Source organism: Larus michahellis, chromosome Z (assembly GCF_964199755.1).
Source record: "Larus michahellis chromosome Z, bLarMic1.1, whole genome shotgun sequence".
NCBI lineage: Eukaryota > Metazoa > Chordata > Aves > Charadriiformes > Laridae > Larus > Larus michahellis.
In genome coordinates this window covers 45,426,961-45,450,673 of record NC_133930.1, presented here as the reverse complement: position 1 = coordinate 45,450,673, position 23,713 = coordinate 45,426,961, and the positions used below count along the sequence as shown (strand labels likewise).

The 23,713-nt window shown below is 40.6% G+C and overlaps 1 protein-coding gene across 4 annotated transcripts; it reads right to left on the bottom strand.

Moving 5' to 3' along the window:
* Positions 1-248: 248 nt before the first annotated feature.
* Positions 249-23,036, bottom strand: HABP4 (hyaluronan binding protein 4). 4 transcript variants are annotated; one of them, XM_074569308.1, is made up of 9 exons: positions 22,628-23,030; positions 14,264-14,405; positions 13,307-13,468; positions 13,043-13,114; positions 11,324-11,407; positions 7,335-7,541; positions 3,792-3,957; positions 1,892-2,074; positions 249-789 (listed from the first exon to the last, which is right to left on the bottom strand). In XM_074569308.1, the coding sequence occupies exons 1-9, from the start codon at positions 22,896-22,898 to the stop codon at positions 733-735; spliced, it is 1,344 nt and encodes a 447-aa protein (XP_074425409.1). In that variant the 5' UTR covers positions 22,899-23,030; the 3' UTR covers positions 249-732. The 4 variants fall into 4 exon arrangements, with proteins under 4 accessions (XP_074425409.1, XP_074425411.1, XP_074425410.1 ...); XM_074569310.1 differs by lacking the exon at positions 7,335-7,541 and having other exon boundaries at positions 22,628-23,036; XM_074569309.1 differs by lacking the exon at positions 13,043-13,114 and having other exon boundaries at positions 22,628-23,026.
* Between the last annotated feature and the right edge of the window lie 677 nt (positions 23,037-23,713).

The following is a 23,713-nucleotide window of genomic DNA, read 5'->3' as shown; positions in this document are numbered from 1 at the left end:
GTAGATGCTGATTTTATCTTGTTACTGAAGCAAGACTTATGGTTAGCTATCAATTATAAGCATCCATGCTGCCTTAACTTTAAAGATCACTTCTGTTTAGAGAGATGCTCACTGTTTTGGGTGAGTAATGTCTACTGTTTGTGTTTGAATTAGGGTTTGTGGTTTGGTTTTTTTCCCCAGACTACTTCCAAAGAGCAAAAGCTTCAATCTGCTACTCTTGCTTGTGACAATAATACCTCACACCCAAATCACTGAGAACTTTGCTTTATTTGTGAAATTCTAAAGAACTGCAACTGTGCAAAATATACACTTCACTCACAGAAACAGGGAAAGCAGTTTTCAAATATACAGTGAAATAGAGTCCCAACTGCAGACCATGTTGTACAGTTTACATTTCACCATCGTGTCATGGAGATCTTGATATAATCTTTACATACACATTTTTAAACAGTGTACTCTTGAACTTCATCTGAAGCCTTGTAGTAAAGTACTGTAAGCCTTCACAAACTTTTCATAAATGGAGGCAGACGCTGGAATCTGTGACAGGATCCCAGTCCACCAGTATTCCCAAGACCCAACCTCTAGCAGCAGAGGGCTGCTAACATTCCACACCAAAGACCCAAACAGCTTTTCCAGTAGAAACAGACTTTCTTTATCCACACACAGCATAAAACTGAGTGCTTCACAGCTACACCAAAGCTACTTTGAGGTAACACCATTCATGACGGTTCCTCAAGCTAAAGCTGGGAAATGCTCAGGATCATCAGGATTTGGAGCAACAAGCTGCACCTATAAAATAAGAAAGGAAGCTTTATAAAACAACGTATTTCAAAAGCATCTAACAGCTATGTATATGTATTTTACCCTGAAAAGTGTTCATTCTTCTATTAAAGCTAAATGATTTGTATCCGTCACTATCACAGAAATACTAAGCATTATTTCAGAAGTTATAACTACTAGACTTTCTCCAGTATTTATTCAGTGAACGTATTTATAATGCTGATGTACTGCCTGGGGAGGACCAGAAGATCTCAAGTTTTGAAGCGCTAAAGTGAAAAAAAAAAAAAAGAGAAGTAAAGCAATCTCACCCAAAATACTGTCTGATTTTAGAAGCAGTATTATTATCTTTTTACATTCTAAGGCTACTGCACGTACTGGACTGTAGTTTTAAACTCTATATTCTGTTATTATACAGAGCCTTCTTCATTCAGATGAAACAAATGCATTAAATCATTTCAGTAAGTTCCCCACCTTAAAGCATTTTACTCATATTAGACAGAAGTAAACTGATACCTTCAATCAGTATGAAAAATAAAGATGTCATTTTTCAGTGTGCAAATATTTTGGGGTTTTTTTAAAGAGAAAAAGTCAGAGGAAGTTTTTTTTTTAATGGTTATACTGAACACTTGTATCATTCTGTAGTACGCTGTACAATTCTGTCTTCATCTGTAGGATCCCGGATTTGCTGATCTCACTCTCAGTGGTCAAAGTACTATTACTGTACTATACTGATTTTTTTTTTTTTTTTTGGTAAGGGACACAAGCCTTTAGGCATTTTACTTACTTCCCAATTTATATCAAACCTCACCGTAGAAACAAATCTTCATTGCATCCTTTCCTCTAGTTACCATTACAGCAAGTAGTAATCAGACCTTTTGAAATTTATGTGTTAAGAGTTGTGAGCCTGAACTGGTATTTAATTTTGAGGAACACGACATGGGTCAGGAACTCAAAATAACCAGGCCAGCATACTATGAGGCAGGAGTAAGAAACAAAGTCTGTCACTACGGATACCAGTAATTCCACACAGAAGGAAGCAGGAAACACAAACACACGAATAACCAAAAAAAATCTCCAAGCAAATAACAACAAAAACCATAAAGACCATTACCACTACTTCTGGTTGAGATCCTGTTTCCTCAACTTGTTTGCCACGACCACGACCACCTCGTGCTCCTCTTGATCCACCACCAGGGCGAGGAAGATTCCCGAAATTAATATTCAGCTGAGATGTTATGTCATTCACCAGTCTTCGAAAGACATGAGAATCATCTTCAAATTCTTCTTTTTGCAACTAAAAGTAAGATCTGGTTAAAGCCGATAGCTCCCATGCACCACATTTTCCCTTCCCTGACACGCTTTTATATTACAGACTAAGAACCAGATAAATCAAGATGAAATTCAGAATAGAAGACAGGCCTCAACTCGCACAGGGTTTTAACAGAGGCAAGGCAATTGTAGTTTCTCAGATGGCTGGGATAGTTCTTTGTTGACTCAGAGAATCCTAACAACAAAAATCTTCTGTATCAGATCCGTAACACTGAGCAGATTTTTTGGAAATAGCATCCATGAGGTTTTCTAGACCAGAGAATCACACTTAAGCTACTTACTCCTACTACTCAATTATATTCAAGTAATGGTTAAAAGGCTATAGTAAAGCATAGTATTTGGCTACTAATGCATCAATCAGTCTACTTGCCTGCAGCTATGACATTATGGCTGTTTTAACTCTGTATTCCTAGTAGCTCGTGGATGTAAGACTATTTCCCACCATAATTTTAATGTGCACTGTAGCAATGATAACATGTATATAAACTCACCCCATACAGTGATGAATCACTTATTTTATCCAGTGTCTAATACAGAAATTTGATTTGTCCATGTTATACAGTTCCAGTACCTCCTATTCTATGTTCGTTTTGACAAAGTCCCTTGATACTGTCAGCCACGAAACTTTATGGGCGAAAGAACCGAAACTTGCATGTGCTGTTGACACACTTGGCATGCTCTCTTGAAAGCCCGTGGAACATATTCTCCCCACCCTACCACCATCTCCCTCAGAGAAGGAAGAGAGGATAATGGCAACTGTGACCACCAAAAGCCATGCTAAAAACGCCACTTCGGTACTAGTGTCTGTCCCTGAAAGGGCTCAATGACCTAAAGTGATTAAGGCTTAAAAAGTTGGAAGTTTTGATGTTAATATTATAACTAAGGATAATATGTGTATTCCTATGTGCACACAGACCTCAGTGATCAAAATTCCATCATGCTATAATACAAGTATATGCATATACTTCTGCAACCCCCAGAATCTGAAATTTAAGCAGGCAAGAATCTGTGAAAGAAGCCTCCCCTGTCTCCCCAGTCATATCAATAAACTAGAAGCTCTCCCTGAAATGTCAGCCCCAGTAATATGGTGGAATAAAAGTTAGAGAAAAGGGGGAAGAAAAAGCACATTACTATAAAACAAGCTCTCCTGAGTTACTTCTAAGAAGCAGGACAATAAAATTGGGAAAAAAACATTATATATTCCAAGTGCACAATGAAAGCTGGGATCTGATACAGATGAGAAAAAGGACACTTAGCATCCAGAGTATCAGATGCTAAAACCCGAGTTTAATATATACATGCAAGTATATACTGGCAAGTAAGCTAAGCAGGATTCAAAGTTAGGATAAGAAGTATTCAATGAACTGAGTGTCTCTAGCTGCATTACCATAGATCTACATAGGTGGCAGCAGCAAGGACACAGGTTTTATATTGCTAAGACTGAGCCATAAGGTAAAACAACTTGATGTATTACATATTTGCACACAAAATAGGGGTGACGATCAAAACGAACAGACGGTAAGTTTAAAGTTTTGGGGCACATGTGTGATTACAGTAACAAAGCTTAGATACTGATTTCTAGCCTGTTCAGATTGTACTAAAACTAGTAGAAAAAGAAGAGAGACAGTTTCCTAATCCTGGGTATAAAGCAGAGTTTACAGAATTCCTGAGGCAATGCTTACATCATTGCTATATTTTGACTTGTGAATCACCACTGCTTTGGAAGGAACAGTGGATTCTGGCTTCCGGATGTTGAATTCAGGCTTTGGTCGATTCTGTTGCTGAAGATTTTTCCACTCATCTAACGTCATTTCTTGAACTACTTCCATAGGCTCTCCTTCAGCAGCTCTAAAAGTTTACAGTTGTAAAGTAAAAACCATTAGCTTGCAACATGCCAGGGTGAACAAGAACACTAATCTCTAAAGTAAGAATACTGAACATTTAGAATGTTTCTCACCAAATTACTATCCTCAATTTCTCTTTCTTCCCACAGTAACTTGATGTGCGAGTTTTACATTAATGCAAGTTAGAAAATATACTTATGGCCTGTTGGAATATGAACAAATGCTGTCTCCAGCCTTCTGTAGTAAGTTCTGGTATTTATCCAGTCTCAGTTTAAACTCAAGCATTTCAGATTCTAGACAAAACCAGTCTGTCTTTTGATCTGGCATATACTCAACCCTACGTTTAATATCGAAGCTTCTCCTAGCAAATATAGCCATAGTAAAAAGAGTATACCAAGCAGTTTTAAAACACCCCCATTTCATAGTTGTATTGACTTGTACTGCAAGATGACAATGAGATGGATTCATGTTTCAGTGCAGCCTTCAGCCATGAAAAAGACACAATGATCCCACCATGGGATCTAGGCAATTATTAACATTTCCTTTGTTAATTCCACAAGATGCTTCTTTGATTTTTTTTGTCAGACATAGTAGCACACAAGGAGAGAGTATTTATCACCTGGCAAAACTAGATTAATTCTGGTCCAGTTTTAATTTGTCACAAAGTGCAATAATGATGATATGTGCAAGGAAAACATATGGAATATGTCAGAGTCTGCCTTGCATATTTTTGAACAGTAAAGACAGAACCCAAGGCTTTATGTTTGTATTCATAAGACAAGATATGTAAGACAAAACTAAAGATTCTTCGCCATTCATCACTGCTTGACTACACTTCTCTCACTTTCCTGATGCTGACCAAGACTGACTTGCCCAGGACCAGCAGCTATTACAGTATGCTACAGGTGTACCTTTTAATGATATTTGCAGAAAGCTGTTCCCTACTACAAAGCATCGGGTGCAGGGAGCATAACTCACTTCATCACCATAAGTGTTTGCTGAAGAAACAAGTCAAATACCATGAACTACAGCAAAACCTTCACTGATTACTCCCAGAAACTTGAGAAACTTTCTCCATGCAAAACTGTTACACATTGCAATAGCAGTCAAAGTGGGTTAAGTATTTCCCTAACACTGATTTTTCCAGAAAACCCTTTCATTAGATCCCTTCCGGTGGGAGAACTATGGATTTGTTTTTCCTCACTCAATCACAGTTCCAAGTAGTCTTGTCCCAAATGCTGATGATTTTTTCCAATGTAAACGTACAATTAGATGCAATCTGGAAATTTATTTTATAACAGAAAGATGCAGAGTCAAATGACAGTCAGTGAACTGTACGTTTTGGTTTTGAAGTTGTATAGACAGCCCATCAGAACACACACATTTGCTGGGAGTGCCCTGTACTTTTACAACTGGCCTGTATAGAAACAGGCCTGCTCCCTCTGCCTACTTGATCTTGCGGAGAACCATTCTATTTCTTGACAGTCAAAAACATAGAACATTTTCCTGAAGCACCCAGCATATGACAGATAGAAGCAGAACTGAGCAGTGAGGCAGCCTTAATTCTGGTTCTAGGATGAACATGGTTTTAAATGGACTTTGCAGAAAAAGTAAATAAAAAATATGCAAGTCCTGTACTTTACGCCTACCCTCTGGCACGTCTTCATGCCCTGTTGTTTTGAAAATTCCAGCTATATCAAACAGAAGTTAAAGGTTAAAAGACTGGTAAGCAGTTTGTAGTTCCATACTGATTAAGAACATCCAAAACTAGATTAGAAGGATTATTAAGAAAAAAATTAACGGGTTTACTGAGTTAAATAAAAACGATACTTGTGAAAGATACAGCTACTTCTGGAAAAACACCAACAGATAAGTGTTCCATGGGTAAGAGCATTAAGAACCAATTGTACCCCAAACATTTCCATTTGTTGTCCTGAAGAGTAAGAAGCCAGATAATTTTTGATCAGTTATCTGAAGCTTCAGTTTTGGAAACAGGTTTTGGAAAAACAAGACTAGTTGCAAACACCCAGAGGAAGAAAGAAAGTAAACTAATAAAAAGGAGCTCTATTAAATTGGTTTAAATTTCTTCTTAAGCCACAAGCTCAGGACAGAATCAGAAAATTGCCTATCTGAACTTCAGGAAGCCTTTTGTCCTCCTCTCCCAGTAAGTTTTCACCACCTTAGGGAGACACTGTTTCAGTCCTTGGCGAAAGCTGTAGAAAGATACAGAACTGGTTGCAACAAGCTCTTGCAAAGTAGCTATCCATCTTTCAAATTGCAAAAGAAAAGGAAGCATTTGAGTGGAGCTTTAAGGCCAGTTCTGTGCAGTCATACACACTGTAGTACATGGTACATTTACTGCATTTCCTATGGCACAAAGCTTGCAAAACAAAAGGGCAATAGGACAAGTGTTCAGTAATACTGAAGTGATACGAAATGCTAGAGAGACTAAGCGATTTGAAAACAACCAACCAAAAGAAGTCCCAAGCACAAGTGGGAATATGTACTCTCAGCCAAAAGTATCAGCCGCCCAAACACAGAAAGAACCACTACCAAGGCAGAAGCTCTGAAGAAGGGACCTCAACCCCCCAAACCATAGAAGGGTGTTGCAGGTAACCCAGTCAAGCTGAACTGTAAATCAACAGCGTACTATTATAAGGAGACACATATACAGTTTTGTTTGGAAGAGATGTCACTGCTGGTAGGGTGAAACAAGGTGTCAGCTGAATAATGTCTTCTACGTGGGAACAGTTAGAAACTCCAGAATTGAACTGCAAGACAGATATGAGGTCTAAAACATGTGATCTACATGGGAAGCCTTTAAAGAGACGCTGAGGAGGAAAAAAACACTAAAAAAGAAAGAAAATTTTGCATAACCATGATGTTAAGGCAAGACACTCGGGAGGCAAGAAAGGCAAGAAAAAAAACCCCAAACACAATAGTTTCTGTTTTCAAAGTATTGGAGAGACCATCAAACGACATTGAAATCTCTATCAGTAGAGGACATCAAAATCAACTGTGTGAGCTGATGCAGTCGGGCTGCAGAAACAACCACAAAACCACGGATGAAAGGCAAAGAACAAATTTAATCTTGATACGTCACGGATCGGGGAATCTCCAAAGCAGCACTTGGGCAGAGGCAGGCAAGCAGAGGACGCGGGCACCGTGGAGTGAGAGAGAAGCCTTGCTAGCAAGAGAGGCCTTGTTAGCAAGAGCACGCACAGACTCCCAGCTCTCACTGCTATTTCAAGGGTTCAAGCAGGCATAGTCTTCCCGCTGTGCTTTGTTCTTCTTCAACAACAGTGCGGGATTCTCAAGCGGCTAGATAAGGTGTGCCTGAGTCCATCACAGACTTACGTTACCTAAGTGCAAATGTTTTACCTGCAAGCACCCAAGACTGAACAACAATTACTGCGACATAGGTGTTTCCCAGCATCCCAGGTGTGATTCACTTGAGCGTATTTACAATCCTCCTTGCCGATCTTCCATTGCTTTTCCACATCAACCAGACAAGTATGAGAAGCAGCACAGGTATGGTTGGTCATGCCTTGGGCCAGCAATACCCCTTTCAGATCTAAATTTCTGTGACTGTAAGACAACATGAGGACGTTTCACTACACAGCAACTTGACCTCTCAAAAAAAGCAATCACAGGTTTTGCTTTGAAAAGAACACATCTATCAGCCAAGAACAACCAACTTGCCTGTTCTAAAGGAAATACTGGTGCATTTACACTGCAAACGTTTGTTTTTTCAACTCAAGTACGATTTGATTTTTACTCCAAAGGATGGTTTCAACTGCTAGGTTATTAGCGGTACAAACTTGTTTTAGGATGCCAAGACTCCCAAGGGGAAACGCCTCCCATTAGCGAAGCACAGCAACAAGAACCTGCATATCACATTTTGGACAAAGACTCGATTGTAGGAACTTATTCTAGGCACCAAGCTGCATGCAAGTGCACTCCGCACATTGCTTTCTACCTTCTAACCTTATGCATTTTTAGTAACTGCTTGGTGCGCATTTTCATTAATCAATTTAATAAGCTCCTTGGCACACCAATAATCATGCCTACAAAAACCATTGCCAGACACCTAAGCACAGCCTCTGGACACAAACAAACTGAATTCATAATGCAAGTCCATACAAAAACATCAAATGGGAGCCTTCAGTAACAGTTTCTCCTGCTTCAGTGTTCTCAATGGATGACCATAACTCTCTAGTTACACCTTGTTTACTATGCGTACCTTTCTTGCAGGAACTGCTCAACGTGAACACATTATGTATGCAGAAGAAATGTGAACGGAAATGAACGGCATTCAGCTCTGTTGTTTGGAAGATTATTTTCATATTATTAAAAACAATGGCATGGGTCTTTCTCAGATGAGTTTTTGTATTATTCAGCTGCACAAAGCAAATTTTAATTAAGCTTTTATCAAGAAATCAATGACACGAACCCTTCCTATTAAACACCATTTAAAGAGTATTAGCACCAGTTATAGCAAAGTTCAAAGTTAAACAAGGTAAGAGCAAGCAACAACTGTAGAAGTTAACTATAGAAGCAAACCACTGAACCAAATACTTATGAAGATCTGGCCTGGTCTATGGATAGCTTTATGTCACTATTAAAAAAACAAACCAAACCAAGAAAAATAAGCAAGAAAGGTAAATAGCCCAGCAAACTTGAAGACCAATTTTGAAGGCTTCCTATTAAATGACCAGAAGAATACATAGCTCCATCAAAAAGGAAGAAAGTCCTGTGTGAAGAAATGGAAGAAACTCCCACAGAATAAATACTAACTCTGCAAATACCTTTTACAGGAATTGATTAGACTATGTGTTGAAGAAAAATCTATTCATCTGAATTACCAGTCAACAAAGTGTGTTACGTTTTTCAGGCTGTGAAGGTAAGTTCACCAGAGAGCAGCTATGAGGAAAGCTTATACTGCTCTACTATTTATATATTTTGTACTTATTACTTGCAGCAAAACCTCCACAACTATTAGCATGCAGTTTGGGATGCTATAAACAGAAACAGATGTTGTTGATACACTCAAGGAAACTTGAAGATACGAAAAGAAATAACTTGATTTATATTATAAAAAGTATCAAAGAAACTCTTGTTCTGCAATACTTTGCAAATGGAAGCTCAAGAACAGCAATGTGGACACAGTCCAGAAAGTAAGACCCCATAAGTTACAGAAGCCCATAGGAGTCTTTCCAGAGTTGCATTGAAATATTAGCTAGTACCACAACAGGAAGCTATACAATATCTCCATGCAGACAGATTTTTCCCAATTTACTGCAATACCTTTTTTTTTTTTCTTGTAAATGGAAACAGTTAAAACAGGAAAGAGAATGAGAGAAAAAACAAACCCAAGTTTTCCATGTCTTCCTTAATACAAGCACACAACTGCAATTAAGTAGTAGAAAAGAAATGGATTCCTTGGAGTTGCTGCATTTAAGAGTCAAAATGAAAACAATCCTAGCAGTAGCTTAGAGTGAACACAAACCCCTACACTCTCAATACTGAGGCTGTAGAGGAAGTGGAAGGTAGCGTCCCTAGGATCTTTTGCTGGTGTATGTTACCTGCCAGAGACAGTAATTCTGGAGAGCAGAGGCAACCTAAGCACACAAGATGTTAAAATACATCCTGAAGCCTGAAAACTATACCCCACCAGCTTCCAAATATTAAAGGAACAACAAAAATAATTCTACCTTGGTAAGAGTGCCATACAACCATCCCTCATTACCTAGGCACTATCTGTACAATGCGTCCTCCTCTATTTTAAAATACAGAGAGTCACCAAGCTGACACTACCTCCAAAAGTAAATGCAATGAGGTACATGTAATTCATATTTTGTATATAGATTTGTGAGTCCTCAGGACAATATTTACCACACTGAAAAGAGTAAATGATGTAGAATTTTGTACTTGTAGGTTACTTGCATTTTGAATCTTACAGATTTCAATGGACTATTCCTAAATGAAGCTTTTAAAAAAAAAAAAAAAAAAAAAAAAAAACATGAAGAGGAGTAAAATCTCCAGAAAGGCTTACACTCTGACTGAATACCTAGTGATCTCTGAGAAAGGGAAAAGAATTAAAGACAACTGGCAGATTCAGTCAGATGCTTTTGCTACTACATATACTTATCATGCCTTACGCTTTACAAGGAACCGACGTCAGGACACACGTACCAAGAGCTTGAATTGGAGCAGAAACAAATTCAAGTCTGAAACAAGTAAGGGTACTAGTACTTGACCAAAAAAAAAGCTGAATAACTGTTCTCATGTTTAGCTAATAACAGTGCTTTTTTAACTGTTTGTCTACACTACCCATCTGATTTAAGTAAGTTAGTCTACAGTTTTCTGGAAATCGTAGTCATTCAACTTCACAGACAGACTTCCCCATGTATACACACCTCTGGCTACATCTTAAAAGCTAGTTTAAAATTAAAAGAATCAAAGCTATATCAATTCAACTTCTTATAGGGTTATACAAGGTGAGCACATAAAACAGGCTTTGGAGTCTAGTCAGCTTTATAATTAAGAAGTGAACCAAGGCAACTAATACCTGTAGCTGCATCATTAGGTAAAAAAGGCTTCATAGTAAGCTAATTTCTCTTCACAGCAGAAGAGAAGGCTGACATATTGCACTGACCCACCTTCACTCATTAGGAGATATTCACCACCTGCTATTTGATTATTCTTTAAAGTCTCTTACTTGGACAAGATTGTCCAGTTACTTTTTCTTACACTACTGTTTATTTGCTGTGAAGTAAATTTTCACTGGACACTGACAAGAACAAAAGCCAGAAGACGAGAGGCAGATTTCTCTCTCAATTTCCCTAGTTCTAAGGCTCACTGCAAGACCATTTCCAGCAAGGTTTTCCAAGTTCTACAGAGGCTTTTCATGAACAGATGACAAATGTATGGTATTAGTGATTGATGAATACTGACTTAGAGAATTTTATCTTAGTGTATTTTAAGTGTGTTTATACAATTGCATAGGCACCTTGAATACCTTTTTGTCATAGAGAACGTCACAATGTAGGGTATTTTTTATGAATTAGCCAAGTTGAAAAGGTAACAGACAATACATAGCTGCCCCTTAAATTATGACCAAATCTTAGGAACATAAGCATCGTTGGGCAATTGAATGCAATCTGCAGCTGTATAAACCAAGCTTTAGTCAGAATTAGGGCTGCATTTTCTTGACTTACAAATATAGACAAAGTTTTTCTATTTCTAGATATGTGCACCAGCAAAACTTCACAGTTGACATTTCAAGTGTGCCTCCCAGTACAAGTATATCAGTAACAGTCAATTGTTTTCTTTGCATTTAGAAAGAAAATATTTTAGTCTGACTGTACTTGTTCAGAGGCTCTCCATCGGATGCCCTTGGCTGCTCAGCTGTTTCTGCAGTCTTTTCCATAGGAGCAGTCAGTTCCAGCCCACTAAAACAATAAACAAAAAAACATAAAGTCTTCATGGGTCACACTGGAAAAAACCTCACAGATCAATACCTCACTTTTTTCCAGAATTCCTTGGGAAGGGAAAAAATAGAGGAGAAAGACTCTAGGATCACAAGCAGAAAGTAGGTTTACTAAGTGACTAGTTGAGTGACTAACAAAATGAGAAGTATTGGGAAAATACAACTTCCTTCTACTTTTAATCAAAAAAGTGAAAAGCATGCACAAAGCATACCAATATACTGGTATACTAATACCAGTACCTGATTAGAGTATATCACTGATGCTTGGACTTGCCTTTTTGTTTCTTTCCAACTATTAAAATGGTAAAATTCATACTCCAAGTTCATACTTTCTGTAACACAGACGTTAGTTCACTGTCAAGTGAGAGCAGTAGCATACTTACTTTCATGCTACCGGTAGGCACACACATTTAAAATTAACACCTTCTAGCTTCGATGCCTTGAGCACAATTCAGGCACAGACATACTTTTAGAATTGTTCAGAAAATTCCAATTTAATTTCACTTCTACCACAAACACCACATCACACCAAAACATGGATTTTTCCTGTTTATATCATAAGTTCTGATGCTACTGAACTTAAAATTAACGACGGGGAATAAGTATAAGGGATCTTAAACGTCTTGTACTTTATGAAGTTCACACAACATTCTCAGACATTCTACAAAAGTTAGTTTTGTGCTTTTGGTCAGACAGGTTCATGCTATCAGCTCAGAACTATATGAACCTAGCTGATCCTTTGTTTTGAAGAACCAGAGTCCCTAATCAATCTTTTACTTTTAGTATGAAATATTATAGAAGAGACTTTGTGAGCAAGTGTGTATGTGGCCAAAGATCTCTGCTGCAAGTTCAAAGCACTGCCTTTTCTCCGTCCTTTATCAGCCTTCAATTAAAGGGTTCTAGATGCATACGAGAACAAAAGCTACTGGAAAGAGTAGCAAATCGCTAGGTGCAAAGAAGGGACAAAAGCCAGCACTTCCAGCGAGCTTTTTGCAAATCTGAACAGAAACTAGTAAGAGAAAGAATTGAATTGAAAATTCCTATTTTTTTATTAATCTAACTGACCATTAATAAGCCACATTCTGTTACTGATCCTCCTGTGCACTTCAAAACACATTTCAGTAGTACAGTCAGCTAAATATTACCTTAGGAGCCACAGTGAATTGTATTACAGCTTTGGAATTTTAGAAATTATACTTCAACGTGAGAAAAAGAGACTGGACTTTAAGTTAACTAACAGAGTTTCAATCTTTCAATCAGCCTCTTATAGCAATGCCATTACATACCAGAGTCTCACTCACTTGACTACTGAAAAAAGCCGTAATTTATTTCAGTTAAGAGATAATTTGGCCCCAGTCAAAAGATTTTGGCAGTCCTAACTGAAGAAACAACACCAGACCTTTGCTACAATTTAATCTCACCAACATGAAGGAAGCAAGTTCAGAAAACCGTAAAGCTATGTTCATCACAACAATTAATAGAAAGCAAGGTTCATAAAGCTCCAAATGGACATGAAACTGATGAACAGAAAATTATGACCTAAGGTGGGCCATGGAAAAATGAAGATCTGTGGTGGGTGCAAGTATATACGTTGTACCTTGTATCATCTTTAATTGTTCCCCAGTTGTGAGCTCCACCTCCACCCTTTTTGTCATCTGCTTTCACCCCTCTAGAGACAGAAACAGCGTTATGTGAGTTTAAGAGCTTTTTTTCATTAGGACCTCAAACTAAAACCAGTATTGACTTTTTGCCAGGCAACTTGGATATAGAAGAAGGGAAGAGAATACTTAAGAAACACTACTGGAGTGCTGACTACTGCTTACTTGTACACTGCATAAGAAGCAGCACACAGAACACTTACATTTTATCACTCCCACTTTGTCTTTCGAATTCTCGTTTTCCTCTTTGGTCAAAGCCAGCAAAACTTCTATTTATTCCACCACCTCTTCCTCTACCTCGTATTCCACCTCTTCCTCCGCCACGACCTCTTACTGACCCTTCATGGTCTAATCTTTCAATTGATCTAAAAAGAAGAATTCTAGTCAGATTTGTGTTCCTACAGAACAGTTAGCAAGTTAAAAATTCATATGGTTGTATTTGTGCAGTTGTGAGAGACATCAGTATAAAAGCTACTGTACAATTTTTAGAGTGCATCTTTACACAGCACACAGTGCAGTTGTATTAGTTTTGTCATTAAAATGGACAAAAACTTAACTCAGAGGGAATTATTACAGATATTTATCAAGCAATACCTCCACTGTCTAAACCCAGTTTTATATGCAACTGCTAACAATTTCAGGGAACTTGTTAAATAACAACTATTGCTATGTAAAGTAAAAACAGCCACGCGCTCAAGTGTTAAAGGTTTAGATGGAATTTTCTAGTACTTATATAGAAAGCAAAATTGATATGCATTCACTGTCCAAGCAGTAAATAGTATGACAAAGGTTTATTTTCAGTTTGAACTATAAAATTAATTCAACATGGAACCTGTACCACATGTTTTGCAAAGCTTGATATGCATGCTCAGAAATTAACATTTATGTTGCAGACTAGGGGTTACATTTTCAGATCTTTATGCTTTTCAGTTTTGCCTTATATTTCTAACATTTAACAAAACTGCTCTAAACTGATCTATGAGGAAGCTGAAATTACGGCTCTGATGGGCACGAACTAAGTCATCTTGCAACAAATCTACACATTAATAATGCAAACGTGCCTCCAAGTCACATCCGACTACTAGATCTCTTTTTAAAAAAGTTCAGTCTTCCCTTCCCACCCCTGTGCAGACCCTTACTTCTCCCAGTATGACACATACCTTTCCACTGTGAATTCCACTTGTCCTTCATAGGAACGGTATTGTCTGAAAGACGGTCTCCATTCGGTTTTGTCTTGTTTCACCTCCACTCCTCTGTTATTGAATCCTTGCTGTTCACCCCACTTAGGGCCTCGCTTCCAGCCTACAGACACAGATTACTAGCAGTTTAATAATTGCAGTTACCAAACCGACTGAAAGGAGTTGATTACCCCTTACAATCTTCTGCTTTACCCTCTCCAATCCCAAATCCGCCAAAATATTAAAAGCATTTACAGTTAATGTTGCCAGACACTGTCTGTTTTAAAGACACCTACTTACTTTTCCTTCTGTATTGATGAACTTGCCTCTGGCAAAAATCCTATGGGTGTTGACATGGCTCAGACAATTCCAGAAAAGACAGGCTAAAGAAAAATCTCATTTTGCTCACATTAAACAAAAGAAATGGAGAACAAAATCTGTTTTTCTCATGTCCTCTTGAAGATCTTGCTAGTGTACTACAGGACAAGGCAGAGAAGCTTCAATGGAAGACATGAATTGCAAGACGGCTGCAGAAGCAATGACGGTGAGGGAAAGAGCAGCACAGTTACATGTAGGTGTTGGTTATTGATCATGAGACAACACACCTCCTGCCACATGAGCTAGAATTAGAAGTCTGAGCCTGCACCTCTACTTTAAGCTCACAGCTATGGTATCCAACAACCAGAAGAGGGTCACCTCCTTCTGCTACTGTTCTGGGGAAGAGAGGACCATTCACCAACACTAAAAGTCACTGAGTTTAAGTAGCAGAAACCCGAGCAGCAAGCACAAAGTCTCCAACACCACTAAGTGATTCTAGAATTCCAAGAAAAGACATATTTAAGCTTTTTGGGGTTTTGTTCAGCCATTGTCAGGGTTAAAGAGAAGCAGGCTGGGAAGGCTGAATAGAGAGAAATTGTGTATTATAAAACATTGAGGTTATCCACTCAACTCATATACATCTAGCATAAGATTAAAGTTCATTATGTGTTTCCTTCCCCATTTTCCCAAATTCTGTGCTCTATTTAGGCCAAAGTTCTCCAGAAGCAAGCAAACCTTTTATCTGCTAGGCTCCTATACTTACATTATTGGCTGAAAAAATGTTGGTTTAAGTCAATCAAGCAAGAAACTACAGAAACACTGCTCTCAGACCAAGAAATCGAGATATTCTTTCTGCAAGATGCCCCTCTGCAATGCTGCGCAAGTTACTGAACTCAGGTTACTCACACTGGACAAGTGACAGTCCTGTCTGCTGTGCCTCTGTTGCTAGCGCAGAAAGAGAAAAAAAGACTATTCTGTGTCACAATATTACAAAACAAATTAATCTGCAGCTCCATAGAAATGCCCATATAAGATCTCTGATCAAAGCTTAGGCAGCAAACAAAGTCTGTAACGTTGTCTTAAAAAATAAAACTTCAAAGAACCATTCACTCAGTGAATAAGGTAGAAGAGTGGTAAATAAAGCTTTTTGTATGCAGTAAGGACAGTCGTATTCTGTACACAGAAGATAGTTTTATTTGTGCTGCAGAACCAAACCTGGCTTTGGTTTTCTTTAAACTACGAACCACTCGACATAATATATTCCAATAATTTTCTCTTCTCAAAATTTTGAGTTGCTTGATCCCTAGAACAGTAAGCATATTTCCATCCCAAAAATTACTACTTAATCTCTTGAATAAAGGACAAGTTTTGAAATCAGCTACCGAGTGAGCTTTTCAAACCAGGATGCTTTAATAAAAATTAAATTTAAAAGAACACAGAATTGTACATGCTGTTCAGAAACATGTCTGCTCTATGCACATCTCAACTACACAACCAACTATGCAAGTGCTAATTCCAAATTGGAATCCCGCTATGGAAAAAGTGACTACTTACTTCTGAACTCATTTTTACTTATTTTATTTGGATCTGAATGCAAAACTGCAATACAAGAGTGCATTTTTATTTATTTTTGAACCTCTCACTAGCTATCAGAAACATCAGTTATACTAAACAGAATAACCTGGCAAGAATGCAGCAGTCAGAAACCACCTTCCTTCCTTACTTTGTATTAACTTCAATTTAACTTTCAGATTCAAAGGGCTCCTTAGAACTAGTAAGGCAACGTGGAAAAAAAAATGAAGGTGCAAGTGTCATTTTAAAAAGATGGACTCTGGTTCTGCTACCCAGTACCACTTAAAAGTACTTCAAAACATGTCTTCTTGACAGATATGCCAGGGTATTAGATGTTACCAGCGTTGAGTGTGGTAGACAAAGCAGTCAGCCCTACTCTGATTTCACTGCAAGGCTATTTCACTCTGATTCTAACAGGTGCCTATAATTACTGAAGATGGATTTTAAATACTAGAAAGATTATTTGTGGCTCTTATTGCCTGTATAAAAACATTTTTAACTGGTTTGACAGACATGCAGCAGAGAATTAAAACACTATGCAGCAACTACACCTCTCTAATAAGCAGTCACCCTCAAGGCCGAAGCTTGTGATTGCTTGTGAACCAGTTCAAACACCAGCACAACTTTCAGCTCTGCGTATAAGAGCAAACTGAACTGGAGCTTGCAATCAGTGATAACATAAGTTATCCAATTTTAACCCTCTGCCATATGTCTATCCAAATGCAGACTCATTTTTATTTCAGGAGCTGAAGGATCACCTACCCTTTGTGGGAAAAAACCCAACCCAGACAAAGAAAATGTGAGCAATCTGGCACAGCGCTGCCATAATAGCTTTCACTCAAGAAGAACTGGGCTATGCTTTGAATGCTCATTAACTACCTCTTTGAGTACACCCCAATTTTGTCTGCTTGTTTGCATATGTCGACTGGTACGCAGTTCTTCTTCCAAACTACAAAAAATGTGCTGGGATTTTGTGGATCACCTACTTGATGTCTTACAAACTGAAGATCGCCAAATTTAGCCTGTCTTTAAGGTGGTTCTCCTGTGTCTGACACCTGTAATCTGTATTCAGCTGAAGACATTGCCCACCATTCTCCACCTCACCACCACTTCCCCAGGAGGTTACTGCAGCAGCCCCGTCTGTTGGCTGTGTTGCTGTCACTTTACTTTCTGATCTGAAGAATCAGAAAAGCAATCTGATGCTTAAACTGTTTGAACAGATCCAGCTTTTTTTCTTTTCTTTCCAGAAGCAGCAGCTGAGCTATTACTAGAAAGACACCTGTAAATACTAAAAATACCAGGTACTAGACCTAGACGTGACTAAAGAAAAAAGTCCAGTTTTACAAGCTGTTGTTAAAACTCTAACTCACACAGAGCTAACGTATACTTAAGTAGTTTTCGCTTTTCCCACAATAATACTTTACTGACAGTATTAGTTTTGTTTATGCTGCAGAATTTAGACAGGAATACTATCTAGAAAAGTGTTTTTAATAAGCACACACCACAGAATTCACAACTGGGAAAGCAGAAAAATCGTATTTTTAAGTGCTGCATTGCCTGCTTTCCCAGATACTGGATCCCTATGTATTAACAGACGGATTTAAAACAACGCAGCAAAATCTAGCTGCCTTTGCAGTGTTGTTGTCTCCCTCTTGCCAAGTTTTTACATCCATATAATTTGTCCTCAAACAAGCGGGACTTTTGCTGACAAAGAGAGAGTATTTTTCGGTTTTGTGGGCTCTTCACCAGCCCCCATTGAGACAGCGTGCTTGCTCTCAACTTTTTTTTTTTAGTTTTTAGTTTTAAGGGAAAATAGGTTTTTTGTTCAGCAAACCTTGACTTTAGACAAACACCACAAGGAGCCCCCCTTGCGACTGCTATCAGTGATTACAAGATAGAGCAGAAATCTTCCTCAATTTCCTCCATTCCCTTATGCAAGGAGCACGGCAGGCGAGGGTGGCTGCTTGCATGCAATTCACAGGCTGAGGGAGGTCACTGCTGCAAAAAGCATCAAAACCTTGTATTCTGACCAAGAATCCAGCTGACAACGCTGCATCATAGTGCGTTATAAATTCACTCAAGCCTGCACAACCTTACTTCCTCCCCTCTGCATGTATGTGTCCATGTGATTTTAATTCCAGACTTTAAGCAATTAATTTTATGAACTAAAGCACAGCTATTACACCATTTGCAGAATAATACCACATTATCCCAAGATACAGAAAAAAGGCTTCAGTTATTGCACACAACACACCAAAGACAGTTGCATGGAGTTAGACTCTGTTCCGTGGTATTCTGTTTTCATGTGTGCCAGTACTCAATTACAGAATTGCCTACTGCAGCTTTCCTCTGGACAATCCTTACGACTATGGAGCTGGAAGAATGATAACGGAACAAGTTATTTAAAAATAAGAAAACTGCAGTCAGTATAAAATAAAATTTCCCAGAGACATTCTCTGCCATATTAACTTAAAATTTTAGCTAAAAACTCAAACATGTAGTATTCAGGAACTACATCTAAATGTTACATGAGTCATCAAATGTACGTGAAAGAAGAAAACCTTTTGGAGGTATTAGCAACAAAGGTTTAGAGATTTCAAGAGAACAGAGCTTACTACTGCATGATCAACAAATTTAATTTGCCTGCACCGGTAAAGAATGCAAGCTCTGCAACTGGGCCTTTTGAACAAAGAGCTGGCAAATGCCATTTGGCCACTGTGCTAAGAATGAACTGAGTTAACATTAAGTGGTGCAATTATAAGAGCTGCAATACCTGCAAACAGCCTTTACCCAAATCCTCAGCAGATAGGCTAAAAAAAAAAAAAAAAAAGTCATAAACCAACATAGAGAAGAAATACATTATTAAGGCCAATAGTGTAGGTTTCTGTAGGCTATGAAATAGGAGTCCATTTTCTCCTTAAAGAAAGATTAAAAATGAGTGTCCTTACAGCTGTGTCAATTCATAATAAATAGTTTGGGTCCTAAAGGTAGAAGTACTGGATTATCTGGCAAATTCCTTTTAGCAGGTTTGTTCCAAATTTAAAACATCTCCAGAAATTAAGTAAAAACTCCCCTGGAAATGCAGTGAAGAACTAAATTAAAAAATGTTGAATTACAGAACTTTGTGAGTAAACTTTCCAATCTGAAAATGAAAACATAACACTGAAAGAAGTCTCTCAGACCACTGTAAAACTTTTTACATACTGCAAGGTCAAAGACAAGGCTTGCTTCACATCTTTCTAAAGGTAAAGACTATTTTCTTTATATTTAATATGCTCAAGAGATAATACAACAATAAAACAAAAATCGTGAAACTTTTAACAAGACTTTTCGTAACCCAAACAAGCAGAACACCCTAGTAATTAGATAAAACAGTGTGGAGATGGTCTAAAGGAGGGCCATGAAGATGATCACAGGCCTGGGGAGCCCACCCTATGAGGAAAGACTGAAGAAGCCAGGTCTCTTCTCCCTGGAGAAGAGAAGGCTTGGTGGGGGCCACATCACAGTATTCCAGCACTTGGGGTGCAGCTACGAAGAGGATGGAGGCTCTCTCTTCACAAGAAGCCACACGAAGACAAGCAGCAACAGGTTACATGAGGAGAGGTTTCATCTCAGTGTGAGAAAGAAATTGGTAACAATCGTTCACTGGAACAACCTGCCCTGGGATGTGGCTGAGGCCCCGTCACTGGAGGTTTTCAAGATGTGATTGGACGGGGTGCTAGATGATCTCTTCTAGGGTGCCTTCCAAAGGAAAGGCTGGACCGGACAATCCTTTGACGTCCCTTCCAACTTGGGCTGTTCTGGGATGATTCTACAAACACTAGTATAACACAGATTGAATTTTGTTGTTTCAACCATAATACCAGAATCTGATTCAGCTGTTCAGATGGGTCTAGATGCTTCTCTATGGTGTTTAATTCCTAATCACTGAAGTGAAAATTAGAAGCAGTTATGCCTAAAATCTGACACAAAAAGAAAATCACTATGAAAGACTCGAAACAAAATCTTTAAGTTTGTTTTGGAGTTATGGGTTAGTTTTTCCTTTTTTTTCAATTAAAAGTTTAGTCATTAGTTTCACAAATTAGTAATTTTAATCAGTTTTACTTCCCCAAACGAAAGTACACTCTTCTAGCAATGCGCCCATCATTAGAAGCTTTACACGAAACTGAGCTGGTACAAGGTCCTTCCCAAGTGGTTAGGCGTTCTCAACCATGAAGCTGATAGCCCCCTGAATTGTTCACTGCATTCAGAAGTTTTCCAGTTGAATCCTGTATAACAGATCAACTTTGTCTGTCCCAAACAAGAAGCTGCCCCCACTCTTACAAAAATGCCTAGATTTTTCCCTCAGCCTGGCACTTGCTTTATGTTTGCTGTCTACACCATCATTGTACTTGCCCTAAATCAGAGGGCAATCTCTGTCCTTCAGAGCAGGCTTGCTAAGACAGCACAACCAAAGGAGGAGCATGCAGACAGGACCACGACTCAACTCTCTGGCCTGGCTTAGCATCCTAAGCACCATGCATTTACAGCCCTTCCTTCACAAGGAGGCTAAGACATAAACATACAGCGCACACAAAACCCAGGACAGCCACTTTCTTTAAAGAAGAAAGCACAGCATTTTTCAGAGCAAGTAAGTCTTCTTAAGAGACATGTTAATTCACTTTCACAAAGGCTACTATAAGCCAGCAGTCTTTTCTCCAACTTAAATTTGCAGGAAATTAAGGTGCACATGCCTGATGTCTGTGTATGAGAAACTGCGTTTCTTAATATCAAGGTAGCAGAAAATAGTCAAACACACTCCATGGGGTCACTGTGCATTACCACAGAATTACACTCAGAACCTGTATGTTTAAGACACCTACAGACAAGTAGGAGGAGGTAAAGGGTGCTCTTCACATACTTCCATGCTCCTGATAACCACCAGTTCTTGTCCAAGAACTTTTCCATCAGAACTTGATGCTCTGCTGTTCACCGATCAGGCTCCTTCACCTTCTGTTGACAACCACAGCGAAGTTTCCCTTAAATAAAATAAGCCTCCTACTAGTATAAGTATTGGTCATGCAGGCAGAGATCTCTGACAAAGTCACATAACAATCACAGAGGCATCGCAAAAGACGAGCTTCATACAACTGTCCAAAGGGACAGTGACAACTTGTTAAGATCATCCTCTACAAAGACGCTCATTAACTACTGCATATTTGAAAGATTGTTGCACTGAAAGATTCTCTGGTCCACAAGGCCAAACAATCACCGTGGGAGCAGTGTAAGGCTGTGACTCTAAGCAATAGAACTGGCAGGACTACCAACAATGTGATGGTGCGATAACCCCAACTCAAAGGCCACACCTTTTTCTAAGGCATTAAAACACACAGTTCAGTTACCGTGAATTTAACAGGAGCTTTTACTACGGGAAGAAATTAATATCTTAAGAATAGTTAATGTGTTAAACTTCATTGCCTGCTGCAGGAGAATGAGAATTTACAACAACTCAAGAGGGTAAAACCAGAGTCTTCTGTGCAGAAATTCTCAATATTTGGAAACCATCAGCCAGCTCTCAGATACTTTAGGTGCTGAATCCAGCAACCTGAAGCTCATTACCAGGTAAGTAGTAACAATCACACTCACAAAAATGCCTCCAAATGCAAGGAGCTATAGCCGAGCAAAGCCTTCAGCTGCAAAAAGGGCTGTGCCAGACATTCTAATAAAAGCAGACTGGCTCCCTATTGCCCCAGGCAACATTTAGCATCAAAACGCAGCAGCTGCCAAACAACCCTGACCATTCCTGAACACCGTGCTAAAGAGTTCACACGGGAAATGAGTTTTTATTCAAAGGGGTGGGCATCGATGGAAGCTTACGGCAACCTAAGCACAGATTCCCAGACACATAACTCTGAAGAAGCTGAAGTGCCAGAAAGCTCACACGTACAAGAAAGTGAGCCTGGAAGCATCACACACAGAAGGAAAATAGCCAGTCTGATGAGCAATGGAATGCATCAACAGGGATGCTGAACCAGTACGAAAGCTACAGATGCTGCAGCATAAGAGTCCGTGCTCTCCAGCCGTCTCCTGGGACTATTCCCGAAGTTCTCACTCGCACGCCCTCAGCCCCGCTTCCCTTCGGAAGCCTCCCCAAGGCCAGCAGAGTCCCACAAGCCCGCCTGGGGCCCGCGCACGGCCACCCGCAGTACGTGGCAAAACACTCGTCACTTCTGTCGCCGAGGGGGCTTCCAGGTGTGGATTCGCAAAACGCAACCAGCCGGGGCTCCTCAGCCCGGCTCCCACCCTGCTCCCCGCAACCGGCCGCCCGCCACAACACGGCTGTCAAGAGGCAGCGCGGAGTCAGCGGCCGGGCCCGGGCTGCCCGCGCCGGTACCACCCGCCGGGACCCCGCACTCCTCGGCAGCACCGGCCGCCGGCCCCGCCGCTCCGCACGCTGAGGCGAAGCCGCCGGCGTACCGGGCTGCGGCGGCCCGCCGGGCGCCGGCTGACTGCCGGGCTGCTTGCGCTCCTTCTGGGACTCCTTCACGCTGCCGCCCGCCCTGCCGCCGGCACCGGCTCTCCGGTCGGCCGTCGCCGCCTCGTCGCGCTTCTTGCGCTGCTGCTGGCGGCGCTCGGCCTCCCGCAGGATGTCGAAGGGGTCCGACTCGTCGTCCAAGAGCTGGTAAAAGCGGTTGGCCACGGCGCAGCCGAAGTTCTCCTGCATGACGGCAGCCACGGGGCTGCTCATTGCCTCCGCGGTACTCCCCTCCCGGGCCCCGGGACAGTGGGCGCACAGACCGGGGTAGCGACAGAGGTACTGCCGCCGCACCAGCCCCGGCCCGGCACTACCGGCACCGACCGACCCACCATTGCCGGAACCCCGCCCAACGCCAACAGGCGCGGCCAATACTAAATAAAAGCAAGGCGCGAGCAACCAATCCCGGATTTAGTCCCGCCCCGCTCCGCCCCTGACGTGCCGCGACTGCCAATTAGCGCGCGGCGCCAACGTAGGCAATAATGGCCCACCGACCAATGCGGTGCGCGGTTCAGGGCGTCCGGCCTGATTAATTATTCATGACTGTGCATTATTCAGGAGCCGCTGGTGGCGACGGGGCCGGGGTCGCACGGCTGCGCCCGGCCGGCGCGACCGCGAGCCCCGCGATCTCTGTCTGTGCCGGCTCAAGGACTCTGCTCGCCCTCGGCTTGCCGCAGCAGGCGCTCGGGCAATAATCCAAAGGGAAAAGAAATAATTAATTGATTGGAGTGACACAGCAGCGAGGGCTGGCCCTCCAGAGCGGCACCCAGAACCCCACAACGCCTGGGCGGTCGCACCCTTACCAACCCATGCGTCCCCTCATGCCTCCGCATGCGCCACCTGGTCCAGTGGGAATTTGTGGTCTGGGGTCGACTTATTCCCGAGCAGATTCCTGCTCCGTCTCCAGCAGGGCCATTAACTGTTCTTATCTTGCCAAGCTGCATCCTCCACCTGCGGCAGAGCTCAAAGCTTCTGTATCTCCCAGTGTGTTCCCATGTCAGGGCCGCCTTCTATGTGACTGAGAAGTT

Bases quoted from the DNA above. Each gene is read 5' to 3' on its own strand.
- HABP4 (XM_074569308.1), bottom strand. From the start codon at position 22,898: ATGAGCAGCCCCGTGGCTGCCGTCATGCAGGAGAACTTCGGCTGCGCC. The intron at 13,115-13,306 runs GTAAGTGTTCTG...TTCTGTCTCTAG, and splicing joins CAAAGTGGGAGTGATAAAAT to AGGGGTGAAAGCAGATGACA. The intron at 3,958-7,334 runs GTAAAACATTTG...GTAAACTTTTAG, and splicing joins TCAGTCTTGGGTGCTTGCAG to AGCTGCTGAAGGAGAGCCTA.